The following is a 26,387-nucleotide window of genomic DNA, read 5'->3' on the forward strand; positions in this document are numbered from 1 at the left end:
TTTTAAGTGGTATAAGTATGCAGATTATGAAGCTGGACTTAAATTTATAGTATTCAAAAAGAAATGTTTTTGTGTATATGTAATATGGCCTGTAGATTAATTTAATTTGCTTTTATACTAGTGTTACAAATGTTATGTTACAACTTCATATACTGTACAGTGTATATACTGTATATTATGTATTTTACATTATGATATTTTTAAAGTCACTTTCCGACTGAAAATACCACATACTGTAGGAAATATACTGTAAAAGCTAGTTCTCCACTTTCTGTAATTTGAATTAAATGAAGAATTATATTTTTCACATAGTAGTTTAGGTATAAGGCACAAGTGAACCAGGAATTCAAGATACAGTGTGTGGATAAGATTAAATGGTGTATATCGTATATCATCAAAAGTGTGGATTTTCTAAAATATATTTTTAGGATTATTGCATGTTAAATGTCATATTACTCTTATAGTGAAACATAAGTCTGTTTAAAGCTTAGCTGTTAAACTGGAATCTCATCCTCTTCAGTTCGTAGTCTGTCATGCTCCATTCCTCAAAGAATGTTTGGAAGGAGGGACACAAAGGCACATTTGCATTTAGATGCAATCCTTGTGTTAGATAATGACTTTGTTACTCTAAGATTTTGCAATCACAGCACAAAAAAGATTATTTTGTCTTTCAGACATGTGCCTTGCCAACAAACATGACATTCACACAAACAATAAATAAATTAATCATTTAATTATCTGCAGAATTCCACAATGCAATATATCAAAGAGGTTCAGACTTTTGTTCTGTTGTAAAATAAAACTGAAAATGCAAAGCACCTGTGCTCAAGTTTTTCTTTCTGTGCTAAAAGTATTTCTATTCAGGCTTCTTTTAGATACTTGGATACTTATTTTAGATATAGATTCAGACAATTAAAAGTTACTAGGTTTTAATTTATTTAAAAAAGTAATAATAATAATATAAAAACTGCAGTTTATGTTCACAGTAGTCAAAAGTGGTCCAGTTGCTAGTTTCTGTTTCTTTTTTGTATTTTTTGTCTCCATTGTGCAACCTTAAACATATTCATGTACGTGTATATGGTGTTTTTTTTTAATATTAGGTTTTCTCAGGAGTTTTGACTGTAAAATAAAATAATATAAAATAATAATAGTAATATAGAGTAATATAAAAGAATAAGAGTTATATAAAAATATATTACTTATTAACCTAACTTTTGTAGGCTAAACTCTTCCTAGCTAACTATAGGTTTCAAGAGCAGAGTTTGTGACAAAGATAGGGTACTGTGTACAATGGAGAAGTGTAAAAATAATAGTTATAAGTCTATAATAATTGGTCTCATGCAGCATTGCCTGTCATTTTTCTTGGCAAACCATATTTGAGTATAATACAGTACATCTCTCATTGTCTAAGTGAGGTTTCAATGCACAGAAAATGAATGATAATTTAATTAGTTTTAAACTCTTTACAACTTAAAATTGTTTCTTGATTAAGAAATGAAATCATTATGTTTGACCACTTTCCCAAAATGTATAGATTGGTCTTTTCTGATTACCAAAGCAAACTCCTGTATCGGTATGTATCTGGCATGCAAAGAAACAATATATTTTTACACAAATACAGGTTTGCACTATGATCTAATATTAAAGCTGAGTTTGCTTTAATTTAAATTGAACAGATGGGTAAAACTGAATAAATGCATGATTTTGTAAGCACACAAGCTTCAGTATGTTCATCCACTGATTGATAATTGATCTTTATGTCTCATTTCTTTTGTGCTTTTTCTTTTACTGCCCAATACCATCTACGATAACTGTGGCAACGGTTCTTACAATATAGACCTTTGTAGATTGGTTCCTTCTACAACCAGTACTGTTGTGGAAAATGTTGTCAACAAAGATTTTCAATGAGGAGGGAATGGTTTTGGTTTCATGGAGTTAAGCAGAACCATTATAAATCATATGACACAGAAATAACTGGGAAGTTTTGAGCCCAATGACACTGTCTCTTTGGATTATGTTAGCAAGAAATCCACTGGAGGAAGGACAAAAATGGAAGGAAACAGACTCCTAATGCCCAGAAATAAATGCTTCAGTTACATGAGAATTGACTGAGAAGGGAACATGCAGATGCCATTTCAAATAAGACAGTATTTAAAACTATGAAGTGGAATACATTCAGATTTTTCATTTTTTATAGAAATGCGATACAAACACATTTGAAAATAAATTGAATTTTAAATATGCACCAAAGCATATTTAACAAGGTAAATTTTTCAGTGTTTTCTTTTTGAAAATCATGCCTTTTAGAGAATTTTAACTTTCACATTCCATGTTAATTTTAGCAATACTTAAATTGTTGTTACTTTTTACAGTCCGTAGTGCATCTGAAAATGCATAAAATTTTACTAAAAGCATTTTTATATCATTATAGATTAGTGTGATAATGTGTTAAAAAAAGTGAAATAAAAGTTATTATTCTGACAGGTGAATGCAATTTTAAATACTGTTTTGAGAAATGTATTTTTGAGTTTTCTAATACCTTGTGGAAAAAAATCTCAAGTTCAGTTTTTTTCTGTTTTTAAATTAAGGTCTCTGTATATTTAATGAAATTTTGATTGATTTTTTTATAGAGATGTGTATACTTTGAAATCACCATGGAGTCATGAGTTTCACTGCATATCGATTTTATGGGCACTGTATTATAAAGGCACTAAAATATTATTGGATTTTCTTGCATTTAAAGTATACTGTCTGAGAGGCCTGTCTGAGAGTGCTTCTGACATTAACATTTTCCTACTGTATGAGAGAGATTTATTTTCCTTCTAACAAATTACAAACAGGTTTCTTGCTTGGAATTTAAGAACCATTTTTTTCATTAAGATGTTGCTATAACTTACAATTACAAATGTTTGCTATATTGCAGTTATTAAAATTGCTAATAGCATCATTAAAAATAAGTGTCTCTTGATTTTTTTTTCAAATTATGCAGTGATCTACAGAAAATGCTCTATGTTGGTGAAAGCACTGTCATGTGAAAAGGCTCCATTGCTTTCTTTAACTATTGCTTTTTTTCATTGTATGGTAGCACTGACATTTCCTGCTACAAATTATGTGAAAAATAATGCATTGATAAAAGATGCAAAAATGTTTTTTGTGTTTGACAAAGCCTGCTTCCAAACTGTTTGGTACTGCATTGTTTGGGAGGAAAGAAAGATTAAGTTTTTGCGACAGGCTACACTAGCTGACTCTGAGCCCTGAGGCACCTTTCAAAAATTGTGTTTTCCGATAGTGTGGATTGTTTAATGGTCTTCGATGAAAAATTTATTTAATTTAGCCGTTCTAATTTTGTACAACATTACAAATTCATTGCATTTAAATAATGCCTAAGCAAAATATACACTGCAGGTATATTGCTGTTTCAAAGATGGTGTAAAGATTTAGTGTATATTTAGTGTATGAATTCAGTGGTGAAAGTGAATAATTAGGTACTACTACAGGTATTACTGTATCAGCTGTTGTAGTCTGAATACCTAACTGTGTATGTTAAAAACATACAGAGGTGTGATAACCACTTCCAGAGAGACTTGTGGTTAACACATGACTGAAGCATTGTATTTTTTCCAAAGTGATGAAATATGAATAGTATAATACACTGTTTTGAGAAAAAAAAGACATATAATATTGTCTATATAAGAACCATTATGAAGAAAAAGGAACAAAAAATATTTGCCAGTCAAAACCCTTCCAAATTACTGTTAAACTACATATTATGCAACCAAAGGTTTAATCCTGTTTGCAAGTTTTTGTTAAGTGTATTTTAATTAAAAGATATATGCAGAACTAATATATAGGAAAGGACTAACTACAAGAACGGTAGATGCAAGTAAGGACCTTTAACAGCAAAGTGAATATTGTCTCAGTGCTGGTATTTTGCACTTACAAACTGAAAACACCTAAATAGATTCAATTAATCAAGCAATAACCTGACTTGAGAGTAAGTGTAACAATAATGGCTTAGGAACAAGTAATAGGTTCATTCCATGCTGAAAAGAGAAGAGAGAAAACACAATGTTTCAGCTGTGTAGCCTTCTTCAGGTGTAAGAAAGACAGGACAGACAGCAAAGGTTAAATAGTATAGAAGAACAAAAGCTGGGAGAGGGGAGGATTCAATAGGGGCAGAGAGGCCACTCAGGAAGTGCAAAGTGCAAAAGGGTGAAGAAAAGTGTGAAGTCAAAACTTGCATGAGAGTAGAGAAGATTACACAAAATCGGTCATTGAGAGAAGGTGGATGGTGTGAACCTAGTTTCAGGACAAGTTTCGTTTCTGTTGTCTTTCTGCTATGGGAGTTGAAAAACCCTTCTTTGAGAACAGAGACAGAGAGATCAGTGTGATCATGGCTGTCTGAGGTGAAATGAGAAACTATGGGTTTGGAGAAATCTTTAATTTTTTTCACAGCCCGAACATGTTCTCTGAAGCGGTCTCCTAGTCTCCTTCCAGTTTCCCCAACATACTGTAGATAGCTGGGCATTTTTTGCAGGAGATACAGTAAAAGAGGTTGCTGGAGGTACAGGATGTCATCTGGGTGATCCAGAATTGACCTTAGGGGCCCTGAATGAGCTTGTTGTTAGATATGTATTTGCAGGTGATGCAGTGAGTTCTGTTGCAGGGGAAGGTGCTGGGTGGGGTTGATTGCCGAGTGTAGTCAAGGGAGCTGTGAACCAGAAGTTTACATAGATTAGGTGGTCGGCGGTGTGAGATGATTGGACTGTTAGAAAAAAGGGTACCGATGGAGGGATCGCCCTGTAAAATGGAGTAGTTGTTAATAATGGTCCTGGGGATAGAAGGTATGTTAGAGTGGTAGGGAAGCACCAAAGGAATGCAGATGTGAGCCTGGGAGTTCCTGGTCGAGTTTATGAGCCGAGTGTGTTTTTGGCCCGGGTGAGGGCCCTATGGATAACATGGGTGGGGTATCCTCTGTTGATGAAAAAATAATACATTTTGAGTGCTTGGTTCTGGAAATCCATGTCGTCAATGCAGAGTGGATGTAGCCTGAGGAATTGTGAAAAAGGGAGAGAGTTTTTGGTGTGAGTGGGATGAAAAGAGCTGTACAGGAGATAGCTGTGTGAATCTGTGGGTTTGTAAAAGACCGAGGATGAGAATCGTGGATGCTTAACAAATACATTTATGTCTAGAAATGGTGGAAGATATGATAACTGTATATTTGAGGGATGGGTGAGAGTTATAGTGAATTGATGCAGGAAGTGCTCTAGCTGGTCATTAGAGCATGTAGCAGCACCGATGCAGTGATCAATATATCGTTTGTAGAGGTCAGGGAAAAAGCCAGTATAGGAGGCAAAGAAGCATTCTTCTACCCAACGGACAAAAATATTGGCATAGCTGGGTCCCATTCTAGTGACCAAGGTGACTCCACTGACCTGCTGATAAAAAAAGGTTATTAAATGATGGCATTGAGTGTGAGAACTAATTCCACAAGACACACTAGAGTGTGGGTGGGTGGATCAAGCACAATGCGTTTGTCTAGAATGTGCTTGAGGGCTGTAAGACCGTCATTGTGGGAAATTATGGTGTAGAAAAACATGATATCCATGGTAAAAATGTAGCATTCTGGACTGTAGAATTGTTACCCAGACTTTGCAGACTATGCATGTTGACACAGCTACCCATCTGAACAACTATAAAATAGATAAGCCCATTTTCTTCTTGTCATTAATGAGATCTTGATTTAAAAAACAGTCAACAATTCTGACTGTATTGTGTTAAAAACATGAACCACCCCATTATTCAGGAATTTTTTATTTTATGAACTGTGGTTGGTGCAGTAATGGGTTCCTTTGCCAAATGAAAGTGCAGACCTCACCTCAAGGTTATTGAATTTAATTTGTGAGTTATATCCAAAACAAAAATGAATATGTAAGGATGAGTCCTTGTGTAAGTCCTTGCGTAAAATTGAGGCTCTGCTGATATATACTTACTGAACTATGGAATGAAACAATTCAGGTGATTTTTAAAAGACATTGTGATTATTCTTAATGGAGGAAACCTGTAATGTGCTAGGTACAGTAGTTAAACTATTACTATAAACACTTTAGATTTATAGATATGAGCTCAAAATGTTATACAATATATTGCTATATTGCACTTGTTAGTAGATGAGACATGATGTCTGGTAAATCTTAAAAAGACATTTGATCTGGAACATCTGAGAATAGGTAAATCCAGTGATAAATGGAGAAGGGAATATTTGAACTGCTAGTTTATTTTGAATTTAAATTAAGTAGAATTGTGTACAATAGCTACTTATTTCAAAATACATGAAAAAATCTTGAAAATCCATACACCACACCCGTACATACAGCTTTCAAATGACATTGTTACTCTAGTAGTTTATAAATATATTATAGTAATAGTAATAGTTATATATTAATAAAAAACTGTTTCATCTTTGAAAATGCAGTATATTACTGAGTACCTTAAACAGTGCTGACCAGCTGCAATCTAACAAATTCATAGGAACTATATTCATGCAACAGTTGAGAAATAAGAAAATAATATAATGGCGTTTCAGAATTGAAGGGCAAACATGCAGAGTGAAGTAAAACCTTTATCTTAATCTTTTGCATATTTACATGGACACTTAAAATATATTAACATATCCTGTTATAATGATTATAATCATTTTAATACCACCAGCTTTAGCAGATACCAGCTGCTAAGAGAATCAGTAACATGAACAAAATAAGCAGCACATGCAAGGTCAGTTCTTTTTTTCTGTTTACAGTTTCAAAGGGTATTAGAGAATAAGAGGTTTCCTCATGAAGAATATTGTTTTTCATTACAGGGGCTGATCCTGTCTTATATACATTAATGGTGTTTGCAATTAATGTAACATAATATCTTTTTGTGTCCCATGTCTTTCTCTGCCCTTAAAGAGAATGCAGATGGACACATGACAAAATAGTTATTGAATGAAGATAAGTTATTCTTTCTGTTAGCTTTAGAACTATAAGAGACAAAGCCTCTACAAAATGGACATACTGTAAGTGCCTTTAGGTGTTGAAAGTCACCAAGGAGTGCAGCAGTGCAGCTACATTCTCAACCCCTCTCACGTCTCCACTCTGTTGGCAGCCGAGAGAAGTGATGCAAATAATGAATCCGGCCTCTGCAGCAAGATGTCTGGCCTGTCGAATTCAACGGCCTACAGGATGAAAAGAACAGACAAGAAAACAAAACTCAGGGTTGGGTTGCATCAGATTTCTGTATATGCACCAAGCACTGGCAGCTACCACAGCCAGAAGGTGATCCTTCAGTTCCACTGCAGCCGACTAAAAAGAGTCTGGAGAAAAATCATACATTTCCAGGAATGATTCGAATCAAACCTCATAAAGCAATTATAATTCTGACAAGTTGATTTCTCTGATTACACACTAAAACAATCTTTAAGCGTTTTCTCGCAGTGTTTTTTTTTTTTAAATCAGTTCTGCACCTTTCCATTTTCCATGACAAGGATCTTGTCACACTCTAGCACAGTGTTAATGCGGTGAGCGATGGTCAACATAGTGCAGTCCTGAAATGCTTCACGGATAGTGTGCTGAATCAGAGCGTCAGTCTCGGAGTCGATGGAAGCTGTGGCCTCATCCAGTAGAATTATCTGTAAGGGAAATAATGTTCCAACAAAGAACAAGAACAATTAAGATTTTACACAATCTGGTAAAACAGTTTTATTATTGCTACCCTATGTTACACATCGATTCCTTAAGGTGCCCATATAGGACATAAGGTTCAAATTTGTATTGGAAAATTTGTTGTCAATTTATTGTGTTTTTGACACTGAATAGATACAATTAACTAAATTAAATGTAGAATAAAGGCAAATGTCTTTGTCGTCAATTATAAATCATTTATCATGTTGTGATTTGATATGTACGTTCAACAATTCTAAACACATTTTGGTAGAATCTCCAAACAAATTTTCAAAAAAAACTAATACACCCACTCAATATCCGCACAAACAAATAGAGGGCAGTAACGTTTCTCCTGACCTTTGAGTTTCTGAGGAGGGCTCTAGCCATACACAACAGCTGCCTTTCACCCACAGAGAAATTTTCTCCATTTTCAACCACCACAGATTCCAGCTTCTTGGGTAGCTTAGAGATCTTTAATTTTAAAAGAGTATAAATATTAATAGCCAAAATAAGTGATAGAAAAACCTTTTAACCTTTTGTACACATAATTGAGTGCTATCCATTCATTTAATAGGAAAGGACTAAAATATTGCAAGTAATATTCAATAATAATTGAATAAGACTGTTAATATTAAAGTTAATAAAATTATGAATTATAATCTCATTGTTATATTTTTACAGTTGTCATACTGTATAAAGCAACATATTTTCTTTATTCTAAATTAAAATTAAATGAAGAGTGAAAGGTACAAAACAGAAAATGTCATGCAATCTAAATGGATTTATGTATTTGTTATTGGTTTTATGTGGAATGAAATGTCACATTTATTCAGGCATATCAGGTTAGGCTTGAGGGCAATTTCATTGCATTGAATGCAGCACCTTACACAGACTTTGTCAGCAGAATACAGAACTATTTGACACATAGCTCAAAATAACAATTTGCATATAATGGCAAGTATTTGTATTTCACTTAGGTTAGGAGAAATGTGACGAAACTAATTTAAAGTTTCAACTTTTTTTGCTTTACAGTAGTAAATATTTTTAAAAAGTAATACAATGTAGATTTCACATACACTGTCTTTCATATATGTGTTTTCAAGGGCCTTCCAGATGTCTCTGTCAGTGTAATTGTTAAAGGGATCCAGATTATACCTGCATTTAAAACAAGCATTATGTTAATACTTCTGTACTGTCATACACATTGTAATGCATTTGTATTAACAAAATGTCATTCATGAGTACTGTCTTCCATTCCATTGTACTATTTAAAATATGAATGCATTAAGAGACCTTAATAGAATAGTTGTTCACTAGCAATTGAAACATTAAATAAAAATGATAAATGTTAATAGACATTTTCTAACTAGTTGTTCTAATTTTATTTCTCTTTTGCCATCTTAAGTAAATTATTTATTGCCTTTCCCTTGCCAAAAGGATGATTCTCTTCCATGAACCCAAAGGTGACTAAGAACACCAAAACAGGTCCTGCATATTCTCTAGCAGGTTGGAAATGTGTTATCTTGGGAGATATCTGGTTGTGATCTGAAGGAGTCGAATTATACTTTGACTGTTTGGGGGTATGCTTTACAGCTGTTACAGTGAGATGATGTGCAAGGCCATGGACTGAGTTTAGAAAGTAAAACTTTTTCTTGAGTCAAGCAATCAATCCTGTTTCTTCACTTACCATTTCAGCTTACAATCTTTCGCAACACTGAGCATTTATTTTCTTAACTATTATGCAGATAATAGTTATGCAGATCTTCTGCAGATGCACTCTGTTGAAGTTCCACCAATTTTGCATTACATTCAATCTGAGCTAAATAATTAGAGTTTAACCACACCAGGTTTGGCAGCTTTCAACATTTAACCCAAATAAAGAATAATATTTTAAAATTTCTCCACAGTGCTGCATTACATTCAATCTGAGATTAATAGGTAGTTTAAAGCTTACACACGTCTTTCATCAATTGTAATGCTCACACCAGGTTTGGTAGCTTTCAGCATTGAAACACTTTCTCTTTCATTTCATGGACTATGTGAAAAAAAATGTTTGCGCAAGAGTGGCCTTGTTGGAGTTGATTTTTACACCATTTCTTTTATTTCTAGAAGTGAAATTAAGTGATCCATTTTGGTAAAGGCTAGACTTTCTTTTGCAATCAAATATTCTGATTGGAATACTTCTGCTGTCTCTTCGTGTGAATGAGAGCTTAACTCTAGCATTATAGTCTGACAAGTGTATTTGGAAATATACTTTTCTCCCTGGTGTATACACTTAGAAAAGAACTTTAATGTAACATTTCTGTGTTTGTCAATTTTTTTACACAATGGCACAGAATGACTTCCTTGCAATCCAGATTCCCACTTATACAGTTGGATGTATTGGAGCAATTGGATTCAAGTACCTAGTTCAAGGGTACAACTGCAATCTACAACAGGGACTTGTTCCCAAAACTTGTCTGTTATCAGTCCAATGGCTTATGCATTATCTCTATCATAAGCTGACCATTAAATATAAGTGACAAATCAGCATTTGAACAGCTGGGTTCCACACATATATACATTGGTTATAAGTCATACAAATATAATATAATATTCCCAGTATTCTTATTTATATATACTGTTAGATGTGCAAAAACAAATAAGTTCAAAATAATATGCACATCATGGTGTTATTTCTTACATATGGACCAAAACTAATGAAGCTATAAAAGTTCTATAAAGTTCATAGTTATTACCTTACAGTACCAGTGAAAAGCACTGGATCCTGGGGTATTACTGCCAGTTTACTTCTCAGATCTTCCAAACCAATAGTGTTAATATCCACATCATCAATTAGGATTGTTCCAGAGGCTGGCTCAACTAGTCGAAACAGAGCAACAACAAGAGACGATTTCCCTGAGGATAAAAACAAGGTTGCTTAATTTAATCACACAAAACAGAAGGATAAAAAACCAACTAAATCTCTAATTCTCAAAGAACATCTAAATGTTGTGTAACAAGATTTAAATTACCAACATCATAAAGGGCATTTTCACAAATCTGTTTTTAGCCATTGATTTAAAAAATAAACTGGACAAGTATGCATGATCTCTTTTTAAAATTTGTTTGATTTCAAATGACAGATTTCATATTTCTAAGTGGCATGACATAATCTCAATTTAACAATCTCAGGTGAAAATTTAAATATGAATGATTGAATTGATAATCGGCACAGTTGATAATCTATTATAATAGTCTAAAAATGAATGCTACGTTTTGTATATGTAATTTTTTGATTATCGAAAATTACAAACTTTGAAAAATATAAGTTGTTCAATTACAGCCATCTGAATGTTATTTTTCAATTCAAAATAAGAATACAATTTATAATGAGAAAAAGAAATCTTACCAGAACCTGTTCTTCCAACAATACCAACTTTTTCCATTGGTTTAATTTTTAATTTTAATCCATCTAGCACAACTGGAGTGTTCTCTCTGTATTTCATGCAGTAGTCATTAAAAGTAATTGCACCATTTTGAGGCCAGCCCTCTGGGATATTTGCATTCTTAATCTTCCTGGGTGCCTCTGAGACAGTTCCCTAGAAGAAACATTACTGACTTTAACTCAAAGGTGCTATAAATTGTGAATGCTTTCAGCACATAAAGAAATAAATGAATGCATGAATTAGCATGGCATATTTTTAAGAGCATCAGAACAGAAGGTTCTAGATATACAGTAGGAGTAAAATAGTTTCCACAAAGATGGTTTCAACTAGTTCGATCCTGTGCTAAAGATTATTAACTGAATACAAAACATTAACGTAGGCAGATATTCCATAATACTACTACTAAAAATAATAATAACAATAATAATAATCTTTTTCTTCTTACCAGGATATATTCCAACATTCTCTCAACAGAAGTGAATTTTGCTTCTAATTCTGTTCCTAATCGCACACAAAACTGCAGCATTCCAGTCAACTAAAATGGAAAAAGACAGAATTAAAACTTTTGTTTCTAAAATATTTCCCACTATTTCATTAAAACAAGGTGGACTATTCAAATGTATTACATTTTATTCTTAATCATGCATGTTAACCTTTTGTGTTAATAATTGATCATTTGAAACTTGTCCCTTTCTTGTAAAATGACTAAGTTAATTTTTGACTACAGTTTTGTCTTTTTGCGAATAAGGGATTGTGGAATAAGAGAATTATTAAAATGGATGACTTACAGTATTCTGGTTCTATGTGATTTAAAAAAATAGCCATCCCTAAGAATTCAGACATGATTGTGATAATGAAAATGTACCCTTATAAGATTGTAAATTCAGAATATCGAATTTTAATAAAATACCTCAGAATTTAGTTTGTTCAATCCTTAATTGTCCTACCTGGATAGTGTATGAGAGAGCTAGACCTTTTAAGGCTGGGCTAATTGATGGAGGACTTAAAACTACAAATAGCGCAACCAGTAGAGTAACTGTAGTAGTTAGAAAGTCCAGCCTAAAAGAAAGCCATCTTGAGCCACAGTTGAACAGCATGAAGTGACTAGAATTTGTGTCACTCAACACCTTAAACCTATAATTAAGAAGAAAGCAAAATTAGACAAAATTTACACAAATTTGCTAAAGGGGTGAAAGAGCAATCAGTAATGTATCTTAATAGATGAATGAAGGGAAATCATACTTGATAATTATCAAAACAGCTTTTTTTCTGCTATGACTGGACAAATAACTGGTACATTTCTCATAATTAGAAAGAACAGTTGGATGTAGATTGCTTATTAAAATACAGTTTTGGACTTGAAATGCTTGTGTCAAACAAATCCTTATTATTTAATGCACAGTTGAGGAAAATAATGATGAATTTGTGTCCATTACCTCAAAGCATCACCAAAAAAATAAAAAGATGAAATCTCACTTTGTTATGTAGTGTTCTTCCTTTTGGTAGGCATGGATGGTGCTGAGTCCTTGAATGGTAGATGTAGTATGAGAAAACCAAGGAGATCTACTAATGTTCTCCATCCTTTTCAGCCCTCTAATGCTTCTCATGAAAATGCTGAAAGGAAAAGGTCTGGTTACTTACATCTTTGTAATAAACTTATTAATTTTTCAATCACAAGAACCAAATGGAAAAAAAACCCCACAAAATGTGAACACATTGTAATAATAGGAGAACACAATCTAAAAATAGCACAGAAAAATCTTGTTTTGAATGTTTTTTTAAACAAAAAAAAGTTTTAAATTGAAAATTATGTACCTAGTCATGCTGTCACGCTTTTTCTACTAGTAATACATACAGTAACACAAAATAATATTTTTAGAGAATGAATACAGCCATTCATGACCTAAGGGTATCTAAGTCTTCTTCCAACATGGTAAGACAGTCTTTAGCTGTACAGTAATTACAGCTACAGTATAGACATTTAGTTAGCAGCACGATTATCTTAAAAAAGAAAACAAAAAGTAATCCGGACTTGCTAATATAAAAATATACAACATGACATATATTTTGAAAATGCTTCACAAGAACTCTGAGTAAAAATGTAACTTCCTTTAAACTAAGACAGCAGGCATTCCTCTAAAATATGACATTAGAATGAACTCATTAAGAAACCTCATAGAGATGAAAAAAAACATACAGTATAATAGCTTTTTCCAAGTGAATGATTATGTATTAAAATTTTTCTAATGTACCAGTGTGACCTGTAATGAAAAATGTTTCCACTATGTTGTAAAAATGAATACACATTTATACAAATATATTATATTAACTTATTTATTACAGCATCTGTCATGGTGTTATACTTGTTTTGCAACTGGTAAATAGCAAATAATGTATTAACTTTTGTCTTGTACCTATTTCATTCCATTGTTAATTTAATATAAAAGTAAAAAGAACGCTGTAGGATTTCAAACAAAGGCTTTCAATTTTTAATTGATAACAAGTAAGTATTCAACTGAAAAGGTTTTTAATTAGGCCTTTCAATTAATAATTAAAGAGTTAAATTAAATATTGTATATAAATGTCAGTTACTGTCAGTTACTACAGTTACTGTGCATATGTAGTGAGAAAATATATTTGACTTACGATAGAATGACCACAAAGATAATGATCAAAATGACCACTGCAATGAGGAGTGCAGGAAACACAGCTGAGATGGTGACAATGGTAAATAAGACTTGAAGAGTGAACTGTATAAAGTTCTCAGTATTGAAGGGTAGCCCAACATCAATCTCATCCAAGTCTTTGGAAAATCTGTTTATCATCCTTCCAGTTGGTGTTGTATCAAAGAAACTCATTGGGCTGTGAATGATCTAAATAAAACAAAAATGTGGACAGCTTTTCATGTAAGATTGTCATTTTCTTTATCATTTAGGCAACCTCCTTTCATCCCAGCGTTAAAAGATGAACAGACGTTGAACACATACAATACCATCTTTCTTACCAATTACATCAGGCAAAAGGGGAATTGATCAGTTATTACAGAAAATTGAGAAATATCACAAGCTGATAATAAAATAAAAATTACATTCAAAGCAACTAATTCAAACATTCCAAATACTAAAAAAATTGCAATAACCCCCAAAGGTTCATATACCTGATATAAAAAGGAACAAAAACACGTAACAGAATAAGGATTAGATAATGTGTGTTTCTTCAAACCAATCTAAAAACATTAAACTGTAATTGTAAAAGTACTGCAGTGAGAAAAATAACTTTTATCATAAATATTGAAATTTAAGAAAACACAAGGGGCACATTTATTCACACTTATACCTATTCATGGAGTTTAAAATAAAAGACTGGGAGGTGGTCTGACCCACTTTGGAGTGCCTAAATGTACAAATCACATATCTTGTTTGCAAACAGGCTGTTATTCTTCTCAGCCAGGCAAGTTACCCCTGTAATGCTCCCTATACAAATGACGCCTCTTTCCTGCCTTAATCAGGGTTTGATTGACCTACTGAACTTTAAATAAATCGGACAAAAACAAATTTACAATAGCCTTTTGCTCTCTTGAAGCAATGGAAATCTGCAGGGTTATAAAGAAACTTCTAAAGGTTTCCCATTTCTCTGAGGTATAAAACATGGTAACACACATAAGCCATTCAGGAGTAGCATACAGTACATCATCACAGTAAAGGTCAGAGAGCTCTCCAATGATTACAGGCAAAAGGTCATTGATTTTGGTGGGATGGATATAAAAATCCCATATAAAGATGAATCTACCACTTTCTACTGTAGTGTGTATTATTAAGAAATTGAAGGCTACTGGTAGTACCAACCAGCCAAGCATACTGTATCCTGTCACCACAGACTGTGAGACAAATCGTTCAGGAGGAGATCATCCAGTGGCAACATTCAGAGATCTCCAATACAAACTGACATCTTCGGGTTATAAAATGCTGAAACATACTATTCTAAGTGGCTTGCACTACTGTGGTATTCATCAATGGTCTCCAGATACAGAAGCATCTTCTAAGAGTGAATCTCAAAAAGAAATTACTTGAATTTGCCAAATAACATACTGAATGAATGAAAATCCCAACACTCACATGCTCACAATGAAACATGGCTGAAGGTCTATTCACTTTTGCATCTAGGGTCTCAGGAGCCCTTGTTAAGAAATCATGAACTCCAACACGTACCAGAACATTTTTGCCAAACACCACTCTACCAAGAAGTGCAATATTGTCCAAAAATGGACATTCCAGCATTCCAGTGATCCAAAGCATACAGTACTTCCAAATATAAAATGACTCAAAATTCCTTAACAAATAAATAATTAATTTCACACAAATTAAATATGTTCTACTGGCCAAATCAATTTCCTGACCTTAACCAAATCAAGTATTTGTGGCTGGAAATGGAAAGTAAAGCATCTGAAGGATTTAATGCCAGATGGAGGAATGGTCAAAACTGTTTCCCTAAGAAATCTTTAGAACTAGGAGGACATAAAACTGCCTACAGGGGTGTAAATAAATGTGTCCCTCACATTTTCACATTAACTGTAAAACTTTCTGTAATTGTACTTAGAATGTTTAGTTCATATTTCAGCAATGATATGAATAAATCTGAAAGGTATTGTTTATTTCAAAAAGTTAATAAAGATAAACACTTTTTCCAGCATTTCCAGACAATTTTTCAACTTTGTCTTTCAAGAACAATTGTGGTAGTTTGAAGTGATCTTCTTAAATTAATATAAAGCTGATTAATATAAAGGAAGAATCTATATAATTCTTATGTCTTTACCCTGCGGAACATTTTGTCATGGAGATTTGAAGATGCTCTCAGAGTTGTTTTTGTGAATGAAGATCCTTTGATGACACTCAGCACAACCATTGCTACTATGGTCATTCCATATACCAATTGGTAGAAATGAAGGTCTGGGTTTTCTGTAATATTGCCCACATCTCTTGTAGAGTTTATCTTGTCAGAATGATTTGCAGATGAAGAGTTATTCTGCAACTGTAAAGAAAAAAAATCCAATCCAATGTGACAATCTTTTTTTTAAATATACAGTAAAATGTAGAATACAGAAGATACTGTATATATTTGTGTGGAAGGTTGTTTCATTTCCTTATTTTGATTGCATAATAGTATTTTAAATATTATTATACATAACATTTGAAATATTTCTTGCTAATAAGAAGCAATATTACTTCGACTTTACCATTCAAATGGTATTAAATGACAATGGTGAAAAAAATAACATTACCCCAGATCCTTGTTCTAGCCAAAAACTCAGCCACCAGCTGCTAAATGTTGTTACTCCAACAATCAAGATGAATAGCAGCAAAACACAAAAGGTCACAATATATCCTGAAAAAGGAGGATAAAACCAGAGATAAGGTAATACTACAGATAACTGTAACCAAGACCCAGAAGAATAAATTATGCTGATGTTTACTAAAAGTGCAAAACTTCATGTTTGCCCTGGAACTGGAGACTCTGCTTGAAATGTGTTTTCCTTACCTCCAGAGGATTTAGCGTAATGATGATAGGCCTTCCAGGTAACAGAACCTTCTTGTTTTACTTCCCCTTTAACAAGTTGGTCCTTCATTTCTTTAATAAAGTAGAAGATAGGAATACCATGTGAGATGTCACAGTAGAAGTAAATAATGATCAAATCAATCTTTAGAATCCTCAGTTACTACTGCTCATATTCGCTAGTAAACAATAAATTAGTATTACTGTATGTTCATATAAAGCCTATAAAATAAATATTATCAAACCACAAATCCATTAAGTCACTTAGATCACAGTCCTGACTTTTTTATAAATTTCAATATAAATGATAAATTTATCAATTGCATGCAATTATATTTTCGTTTTGTGTCATAAACATATTTAGTAAAAGAACACAATTCCTAAGAATTAAATCATACCATTTTCAGTGTGTGTGCTGATATCGTTATTGTGCTCATCAGGTTCCATCTTCTCATCTGACATATCAAAAGCTAAAAAAGAATAATAATTAAGGGGTGCATCTGGATTGCTTTAACACAAATCGCAGTGATTAAAGCTCAAAATAACTCAAAAAGACCTACCTGGATTTTCTATTCCTTTGGCCACGTGACCAGAGTCCTCTTCTTGTGAGATAGGTGCTGGTTCTTCACGATCTACATCATTAGAATCCTTTCGAAACAGAAAACATGCTAAACAACTGAAGAGAAATTCAAAATTTAAAAACAAAAAGGACATGAATTATAAGAAATATGTCAAAGGTTTCACATGTATATTCAAGGTTTCACAAGATATGTATATCTTTATACATAGTTTTGGGTAAAGACATAGTTGAATTTTTCATATCTTCTCTGAATTTCCATTTGAACACTGAGTTACAATTACACACAAACATTTCCTAGAATGCAGTACAAAAAATGAAAAACTATACGTGACATGCAGTAGGTTTATGAGGTTAATTCAGGTGAAGACAGAATGAAGTAAAACACATCTTAGTTAAGAAAATTGTTTGAAAATACTTTTTCACTGTTGTTTATTGTATGTTTATCATCACTTGTGGATTGTAATTAAACAACAGAAGTAACATCTTACATCTGACTGTTGGAAATTCTTTATAAGTTGTGAATATTTGCTTTGCGCATCCATCAAGCTTTTGTGTGTTCCCATTTCTTTCACTTCTCCATTTTCAAGCAATAGGACCTCATCACAGAACTCCAGGTACTACAAAGAAAAGGTAAATCATTAACACTAAACTGTAACCAAAGAAATTACAAACATTAATCATTTACAGACATTTTTAGAGAAAGCCAAAAACATTGTAAATTTAAAGTAGTTTATCTCTTGATAAAACAATTATCATAGATTGTCCTGAAATGATCTGTTTTGATTTTTAACATTTTGTACTATGGCCCATAGACATAAAATGCTAAAATGTTAGTCATTATGTATAATGTTTAGAATGTCTAGCAACAAAATGATGGTGGAATCTGCTGTCATGGCCATTTGTAAAGTAATAAAAATGTCAGCTTACTTGTTCCCTGTTCTGCATGATGACCCAATGCCCTCTATACTCTATACATGTAAGGAGGTAGTATCCAGAAACTCTGTGGATTTACATTCACAAACTCTGTGGTAGAACCATTTGAAATGTACCTGCAGCTGATGAGTCACGAGAATGACAGATTTTCCTCTAAGTTCCTTCTTGATACATTCTTCAAATATGTGTTTCCCAACATGGGCATCAACGGCTGAAAGTGGGTCGTCCAGTAGGAAGACGTTCCTGTTGGAATAGACAGCTCGGGCAAGGCTTACCCTCTGCTTTTGACCACCTGAAAGATTTATCCCCCTTTCACCAATCTGTAGACCAAAAAAAACATTTACAGAATTAGTATCCATTCTGTATATGACAAATATTCCCCTGATGAGCATTTGTTTTCTAACAATCCTCTCTTCAGACCTTTACCCTTTGCAGCAATCTCTCTGGTTTATTCGTTGCACACAAAGGGGGTTTGAGGATTTTTTTACCTTACCGCCAGGGCTGTCATTTCCTCAGCCAGACGTAAAACACTAAAGTATACTATCCCTGAATATTTGTTGTCGTGTTGTGTTAATTAGAATTTGACCAAACTAGTGCAATACAGTACAATGTATTCAATGTGTGCCATACTGTATATCAGAAAACATTGGAAAAGTATTTGTTTTTCAAAAAAACAATGAACTGTCAGGAGAGTACAGTATATTTTCTTCACCAGATACAACTATGCAGACAAATTGCAGTTTTCTGCTGGCTCTCGACTGCAGACACATACTTTTTAAGCTTCTGCTGTTGATCCTGAAGTACCGTGTTTTCACAGCAGTCAGATATAGATATTTTTTAGTTACTGTCTTACCTCAGTCACTGTCTTACCTCAGTCATGTCTCCATAGGGAAGAATCGCTAAGTCAGGCTTAAGACAGCAGGCACTAAGAACGTTGTCATATCTTTGAAAGAACAAAATAAAAATATTTGTCACTGTACCTCCAAAACAGTGTAACTGAAAATGGCAAAATGAAAACAGTTGTTGGGCAAAGTGGAAGAGAAATCCCTTCTGAATTGGTTTGTGAATTGGTTGTGAACTTACTGAACCTAAGGTACCTACTGTAGTGTGACCTTGCTATCTATGGTTCCTGAAGCTCTTTTTAATGGAAAACAGAATCATAACCAATCCTGTGGTCTCTAATGCCTTCCAAGTGGAGGTCATGTAGCTGTGAAGCAGAGCTTTTGTTTTCTTTAGACCTCAGCTTGTGTTGTTCAACTTCACTGTAATTTTTAAGCAGTGGAAATACCTCTTTTTATCAAATTTCTCTTCCATGAGAATATTGTCACGAACACTTCCATGAAATATCCAGGCTTGCTGAGAGACATAAGCAAAAGTTCCATCTACTGCCACAGATCCATGATACAGGTGCATCTATAGCAGGTGAAAATATTTTCAGAAAATTAATATTTTGTATCAAACCTAGAGCATAAGATCATATGAAAGGGGGCCATCTGACCCATTCCATAGTCATTCTCTTATAATCATTTCTCAGAAAACATTTGGTGAAATGTGTTTTTCTACTCAACTCTGAAAACTATAGGTGTAAACTATGTTAAGATTTGCCAAATGTAAATTATTTGACCAGAAAGATTTAATGCAGACATCTATGCAGATACATTGTTAAATGTTTTTACTTATTTTCTTCAATGCATACAGGACATGAAATTCTAATTTTATTTTTGTAAATGAGGAGGTACTTACCTGTCCGAGTATGCATGAAATCAATGAACTTTTTCCACTGCCTACATTTCCACAAATTCCAAGCAGCTTTCCCTTAAACGAGCATATGTACCAAATTAATTTGTTGGTAAAATACAAAAAATCACAATGGTAAGAAAACATCCTGTTTTATGATTTCAAAAATCTTTTGAGATGAAGTTGACAGAATACTTTTCCTTATTATCTGTTTTTGCACAAATACATTTTAACAAGGGCAGCACTGTGGTTAGCATTGCTGTCTTGCAACACTGGGACCCTGGGGTGTTATCTGCTTGGTTTGTATGTCCTCCCATGATCATGTGGGCTTCCTCCGGGTGCTACGGTTTCCTCCCACAGTCCAAAAAGATACTGGACATTTAATTGGCTTCTGGGAAAACTGTCTCTGCTCTAAGTCTGTGCTTGTCTGTGTTTGTGTCTGTCTGCCCTGATATTAATTGTTGTCCCATCCAGGGTGTACACTGCCGTGTGCCTGTTGCAAATCTGGAGTAGGCTCCTGCTGCCCCCTGACCCTAAATTGAAAGAAATGATTAGAAAAGGGATAGATGGAAATGTTAACAAATTGCAGCTCTAGCAAGTTAGAAGAAATCATATTTTAATTTGGGTACTTAAAATAAACTATCCTAATTCAGAAAGTCAATGTTATTGCAAGTTCTTGCTTCAAAATACTAAAATGTCCCATGGTATCTTAATCTTTTCCTCCATGGCATTAATGTTTGTTCACTTCCCCTAGCAAACATAGATGCATTAATAGCAAGGCTACACCACAGCTTACACTGTATCTGCAGTATAGAAAAGAACAGAGTGGCTGACACCTTCCTATGCTAAATTCAAAGATGCTGCAAGATAAACTCCTCCATCATACCTCCATGTGTTCTAGCCCACACAACAAAATAAAAAGAGTGTACAGTATGTGTGATTTTGCACTGAATCCAGACTGCAGCAACTGTTTTAATAATGTAAATGAGATTCATTACTAAATTAGACATTGGATGTACTGTTTCCAATAACTACTAAGAAAACCAGAAAAAAATGTGCCTACGTACCTTCTGTAATGTAAGGGTAATGTTTTTCAGAGTTGGTCTGTTTTTTGCCTTTCCGGGTAGATTTGTATCTTGTTCACTCTCCGAAGCCTCTGGCTCATTTTCCTTACCTCTGAGCCCATTCGCTGCGGCCCGTGTAGATTCATTACTCTCTGTAGGGCGACCCCAGGAGAGAGTTGCTTTCTCTATGACTAAAGCATTGGGGGAACCCTGTGACTGAGTCACATATTGTTCTGGATTTTCAAGAAGGAGAATTTTCTAAAGGAAGATACATATTATTAACTCAATATATTTCTCGTGAGAGACTGAAGATTCTTGGTTTAGTCTTATTAAAAGTACAGTGTATTTTCAACAGTGAGCCTTTGAGCAAAAATGCTAATTAAATAGCTTTGCTGTTGCTAAAATGCCTTGAGGCTTAAATGTATTGCATTATGCATTAGCATATACATAAAACCGTCTGTTCTCACTTCAGTTATTTTCCACACCACAATTGTATATTATATAGAAAATGAATTAAAAAATCTCACAGGAAAGCATCAAAAATCCCTTTTTAATTTGAAATCTTGCATATTACCTTTAACCGGGCTAGAGAAACTTTGGCTTCTGCCAAAGCCTTTACAGAGAATGGAAGGAGGCCAAGAGTGAACCTCATTGAGTTGAAAATGGCAGTCACAGTAAAGGCCTAAAAAGAAAACAAAAACCAAACATGTAGAAAGCTCTGCAATGGGGTTGCATTATTACTAAAATGTTTGAATCAAGGTTTTTGTAAGGTCTTTTGCTTACAGATGAAGAAGTCAAATTCAGGCCAAGAGCTGTGTGAGCAACAAAAGTGACAATTGTGGACAGTGTTGGAATAATGATTGTGACAGAAGAATTGACACTCTGAATATATCCTGCTTTCTCTAAAACGCTTCTTTCTTCTCTTCTTACATCTGAAAGAACAAAAATAAAGTTTATTGTAGATGACACCTACCATTATCACATATATAGTAAAAACACATTAAAGCATTTCTTAATATAAATGGGTAATAAGTTAATAGATATAAAATTGCAGTATAGTGGAAGAGAGCTATTTCACTGAAATATTAGCCCTTTTTAAATTATTATAATTAATGATCTGAGTTTGTTTAATTGCTTTACTTTTCCTTTTACTCCAGTAAAACCATCTAGGTTTAAAACGCATTGGCTGTATATTATTTTCTGGAACCTTTTTTTACCAATTCTTACAATTAAAAAAATTACACACACTTTTTCATTGTATTATATGCTTTTTGCCAGTCAAAAGGGCTCATTATTGCAGTGTGCCCATGACAATATTCTTTTATTATCTTTCTTTATAAAATGGTTTCAAATAAACAATATGAAATATTGTAGCAACATAAAACTTACCAGAAATGTGTTTTTCAAATGAATTCTCCCAAGCATACATTTTAATAAGTTTAATGCAAGTTAGCACTTCATTCATGGTTCGTACTCTTGTGTCTGTAATGGTTATCGCGCGCCTCCTGACAACATTTATCATCCTGGCCATCGCAAACTTAAAAAGATAATATAGGCATGTTATATTTCAATTATTTAAATCAGTTAATTACAATTAACCATTGGAGATTAATTTTTCTAATTTCCTTAGGTGCTTTTCACAAAATTTGCATGCAATATGTACATTCATTATTCACTTTCAATTAAAGATTACTGCTTGTGCCTTAGTAATTGAAAGTAATGTTTCGTATCACATATTACAAGTGCTAACCTGAGTCATTATAAACAGGCATGGGGGGGGCAAAAAATGTAGACTAAAGTAATAGTAGTAGTAGTTCAGGTGGGTAGCTGTGTCAGCATGCGTAGGCTGCAAAGGAACAAGCAATAGGTTTATTCCATGCTGAAAAAAAGAAGAGAGAAAACACAACGTTACTGCAGTGGAGCCTTCTTCAGGTGGGCCGAAATGTTGTGTTTTCTCTCTTCTTTTTTTCAGCATGGAATGAACCTATTACTTGTTCCATAGTAGTAGCACTATTATTCTAGGACTAAACCAAACAACGTTTTAACATACTGTAAAATGTCAATTTAAATGTTAAATCTAATACATGCATATTATTTAGATGAACAATTCATTAAACTGAAATTAAAATACAGCCATCATTTCACAAAGACATTAGATAGACTGTCCATTGCTAATCAAATTAATAGATTAAAGATTAGGACAATTTCTCAGCAATAATACTCAATTATAATCTTGAATATTTCTCAAGGACATTGGCATTTCTGTTATCATCTTTAATTTTATGTAATTTATTGTCATGTTTTGCACATTGCAATTATCTTTTAATTCCTCATAAAACGGGTTCAATAAATATTCAAAATACAAACCTGTATAGGAATGAAGACCATATATACTAAGACTCCAAAAAGTGCAGTATATCCAAGAACGTAGCAGGCATATACAATGCAGATAATCAGCAAGACTGGTATACAAAGTATGAAGGTGCAGAAAATTATAGCATCAAATATTCGATAGCCATCGTTAGAAAGGACATTGATCACCTGTAAAATGAAAATTAGAAACTGTAACTGTATTTGTGACATTGTATAATCTCAAAATATATTTTAAGAAGTATGCTCCTACAGTAAGTGAGTTAAGGGGGTTAAACTGAATGTGGTTAACTGAGCAGAGAGAGACCAAAATTTGTTATTGACATGAAATGCGTACTGTATAAATAAAGAGGAACAGCCTACCTCTCCAACAGAAATGTCATTAAGTGTCCTCAGAGAAATGATTTTCTCGAACGCCACAGCAGAAAATGCATTTTTAAGCCTGATTCCTGTCCGTATATTAATAGCCCAGGTCAGTGATACAAAAAATGCTTTGCAGAACTCTGAGGTAAAAAGCGCCGCACAAAGGCCAACTCCATACAGGACATTGGATTCGGATGACTCGATGTACTGGAGAATACTGTAAACAAGAACCGACTAAAACCAAAAAAAAGAAAAATGTAAATCCAGCAACACTACTGAACCATTTTATTCTATGAATGCCAATATTAATTTTATTTTAGTTAGACTATGAAAGTCATACTCTGAAAATGGTACATTGGATACTGAAACACTGGTGTGGTAAACTAAGTATAATTAAATAAGTATATTTTTTATTATTATTAATTATTATTAATTAATTATTTTTAATAGTATATACTATATATAGTATTTTTAACTTAAATAGCACAAGGATTGTAATATACTTCATTTTACCCATACAGAAACATTTACAAAATTAGTGCAAATAAATATTTTTATTTAAATAAAAAATATCTTTTTTGATTATCTTTTTTTTTCTTTTGGTTGGCTCCACCGAATTAAAAAACGCTTAACAAAAATGAAGTTGTTCTTGTAAAGTTGTTCACAGGAAAGAAGCTGTTTTACACAACAGACACGTTCCCTCAGTAACCTAAAAAGAAAATAAATACCAACCGGCCCTAGGAAGGCAGCAGTAACGAACACAAGAGATGACAAAAAAGCAACTAGCATTCGTGTTCTTTGAAAACGGAAAGCCACACGCTCCAGGGAGGCCTTTTCAATACCAACTCTTCCAACTTCTTCATTCCAAAGCCTCCAAAATCTTTAAAATAATAACAAAAATATATGTATTTGGGATGATTTGCTTTAAAAACAATCAACCGAAATCAGCAAAAATGAAGCACACTTAATGTATTTGAAAATAAGTTAGTTACCTTTTAGCATTAACATCTGTGCAGTCATATGCTGATAAAGAAGATACATTTTCCACATCTACCTTGTTTCTGAACACTTTCCATAAAAGAGAAGTAAGCCATGAAAACGTAGTAAATGAAAAGAAACCAGCATCATCTATAGGGTGTGAAGACCTTACAAAGGAAAGTAAACACAAAAGATTTGATATGTGAACAATGCACTAATATGCAGCTCATATTACACGTTAATTCCTTATAATCAAAGGAAGCAGATTTTAAAGCATAACCAAAAGTATATACAGTATGCTATGTAAAATATTTTTTATCTCACATCGACTGTGACCGGAAAGGAATCAGGGTCTGCAAAGCCGAATGGTACTTGTGCGCCTTGGGGGTCTGCTCATATTCTTCGTAATCCAGAGATGGCAAAAGATGTGGAGTCGAAGTTACACTTCCATTAGTTTCCATGTGCCATGGTTTACTGTCTGGCTTCATTTTCTAGCAAGAAAAACAAATCCATCAGTTCTTTAGATGACATTAATCAAAGGATCTAGTGGTCATGCTTTCATACTTACAAAGGAAATCCCTCTGACATCAGAATGGGTAGAAGACTTGTCAATTGCATTCGATATATTCTGTGAATACATTTTCACTTGTGCCTGGACAAAAACAAAGAGAGAAAAAAGGCTGTTGATCTTTAAATGAAAATTAAATGAAAAATTAAAGTGAGTTTTCATTTAGGCTAGAAATTACAGAATTAACTGAAGATACGTTACTCTGCTCTCTTTCTGTACGTAGTCTAAACACAAATTTTCATTTTGACATTCATTTGGACATACTGTACTCTGGAGTCCATATAATTGTTCAGAGCATTGCGTTTTGAAGTCCCAGCCTATTCAAATCATGCATCATGTTCAAATCTCTTGTAGGTTACCCAAGACAAAATATCAAACTTAGCTGTGGAAAAAGTGGATTCATTTTCTATTGTAAAGGACAATTACACATTTTAAAATGTATAAAAAAGAAATCCATAAATACCTGTGCGTAACAGAAGCAAAAAGAAACCTCACCATCAGATTTCCTTGTGGTGTTTGAAAGTAAATCTAAGCTTATATCTGTCTCTAACATAGCAAAGCCATGTGCTGGTAGTGTTACATAATTTAAGTCAATTGATCTCAAAGGTTATTTTGTACAGAGGTTTGGGCTCTTTTTTTCTTTCTCTTGTCTTTTAGAGGTAATTCTTTATTTTAATGTTTAACTACTTTATCTGCATGACAGGTAGCTTGTATACAGTACCTGCTCAACTGAGCCTGGCCTTCAGATGAGACCAGCTTCTTATCCAGGGGGAACCAACTACAAATAATTAATTTACAATTGTTATTGACATGCACATTAAAACACTGTGTGCTACAATTGAGGGTTATTGGAGGACAAGATGTTTGGATTGAAAGATGATTAACAGCAACGGGTAATTTGTCGGCCATCCATTTTTACACATGGCCAAACGTGTCATCATTTCTGTTCGAATTTTTCCTGTCATCATACAAGTTCTTGTGAACCTTCCCCTTCTTCTCTTGGAAACAAATACAGCAGCCGACCTCTATCAATCTCTAGTTCCCTTTCACCTCTATTTTTGCCTGCGTTCATGCCAGGTCCTTTAAGTTAACAAAGATGAAAGGCATAGTGAG

The 26,387-nt window shown here is 33.6% G+C and overlaps 1 protein-coding gene across 1 annotated transcript; it reads right to left on the reverse strand.

The window, feature by feature from the left end:
* Positions 1-6,259: 6,259 nt before the first annotated feature.
* abcc12 (ATP-binding cassette, sub-family C (CFTR/MRP), member 12) lies at positions 6,260-25,863 on the reverse strand. The gene is made up of 31 exons (XM_015368363.2): positions 25,738-25,863; positions 25,275-25,358; positions 25,031-25,197; positions 24,721-24,873; positions 24,461-24,608; positions 23,729-23,962; positions 23,363-23,536; positions 22,385-22,532; positions 21,779-21,927; positions 21,570-21,677; positions 20,999-21,253; positions 19,938-20,009; positions 19,483-19,607; positions 19,065-19,137; positions 18,311-18,514; positions 17,750-17,878; positions 17,242-17,329; positions 17,080-17,151; positions 16,667-16,756; positions 16,410-16,513; positions 15,944-16,159; positions 13,778-14,004; positions 12,608-12,745; positions 12,079-12,265; positions 11,577-11,666; positions 11,095-11,284; positions 10,442-10,601; positions 8,780-8,858; positions 8,061-8,174; positions 7,505-7,669; positions 6,260-7,216 (listed from the first exon to the last, which is right to left on the reverse strand). The coding sequence occupies exons 1-31, from the start codon at positions 25,825-25,827 to the stop codon at positions 7,124-7,126; spliced, it is 4,326 nt and encodes a 1,441-aa protein (XP_015223849.2). The 5' UTR covers positions 25,828-25,863; the 3' UTR covers positions 6,260-7,123.
* Between the last annotated feature and the right edge of the window lie 524 nt (positions 25,864-26,387).

This window comes from Lepisosteus oculatus, chromosome 20 (genome assembly GCF_040954835.1).
Source record: "Lepisosteus oculatus isolate fLepOcu1 chromosome 20, fLepOcu1.hap2, whole genome shotgun sequence".
NCBI lineage: Eukaryota > Metazoa > Chordata > Actinopteri > Semionotiformes > Lepisosteidae > Lepisosteus > Lepisosteus oculatus.

Coding starts and splice junctions, on each gene's coding strand:
- abcc12 (XM_015368363.2), bottom strand. CDS start 25,827: ATGTTAGAGACAGATATAAGCTTAGATTTACTTTCAAACACCACAAGG. Junction 25,359..25,737: donor TTTGCTTCTGTTACGCACAG/GTATTTATGGAT, acceptor GTTTTTGTCCAG/GCACAAGTGAAAATGTATTC. Junction 11,285..11,576: donor GAATGTTGGAATATATCCTG/GTAAGAAGAAAA, acceptor TGTTTCTTCTAG/GGAACTGTCTCAGAGGCACC.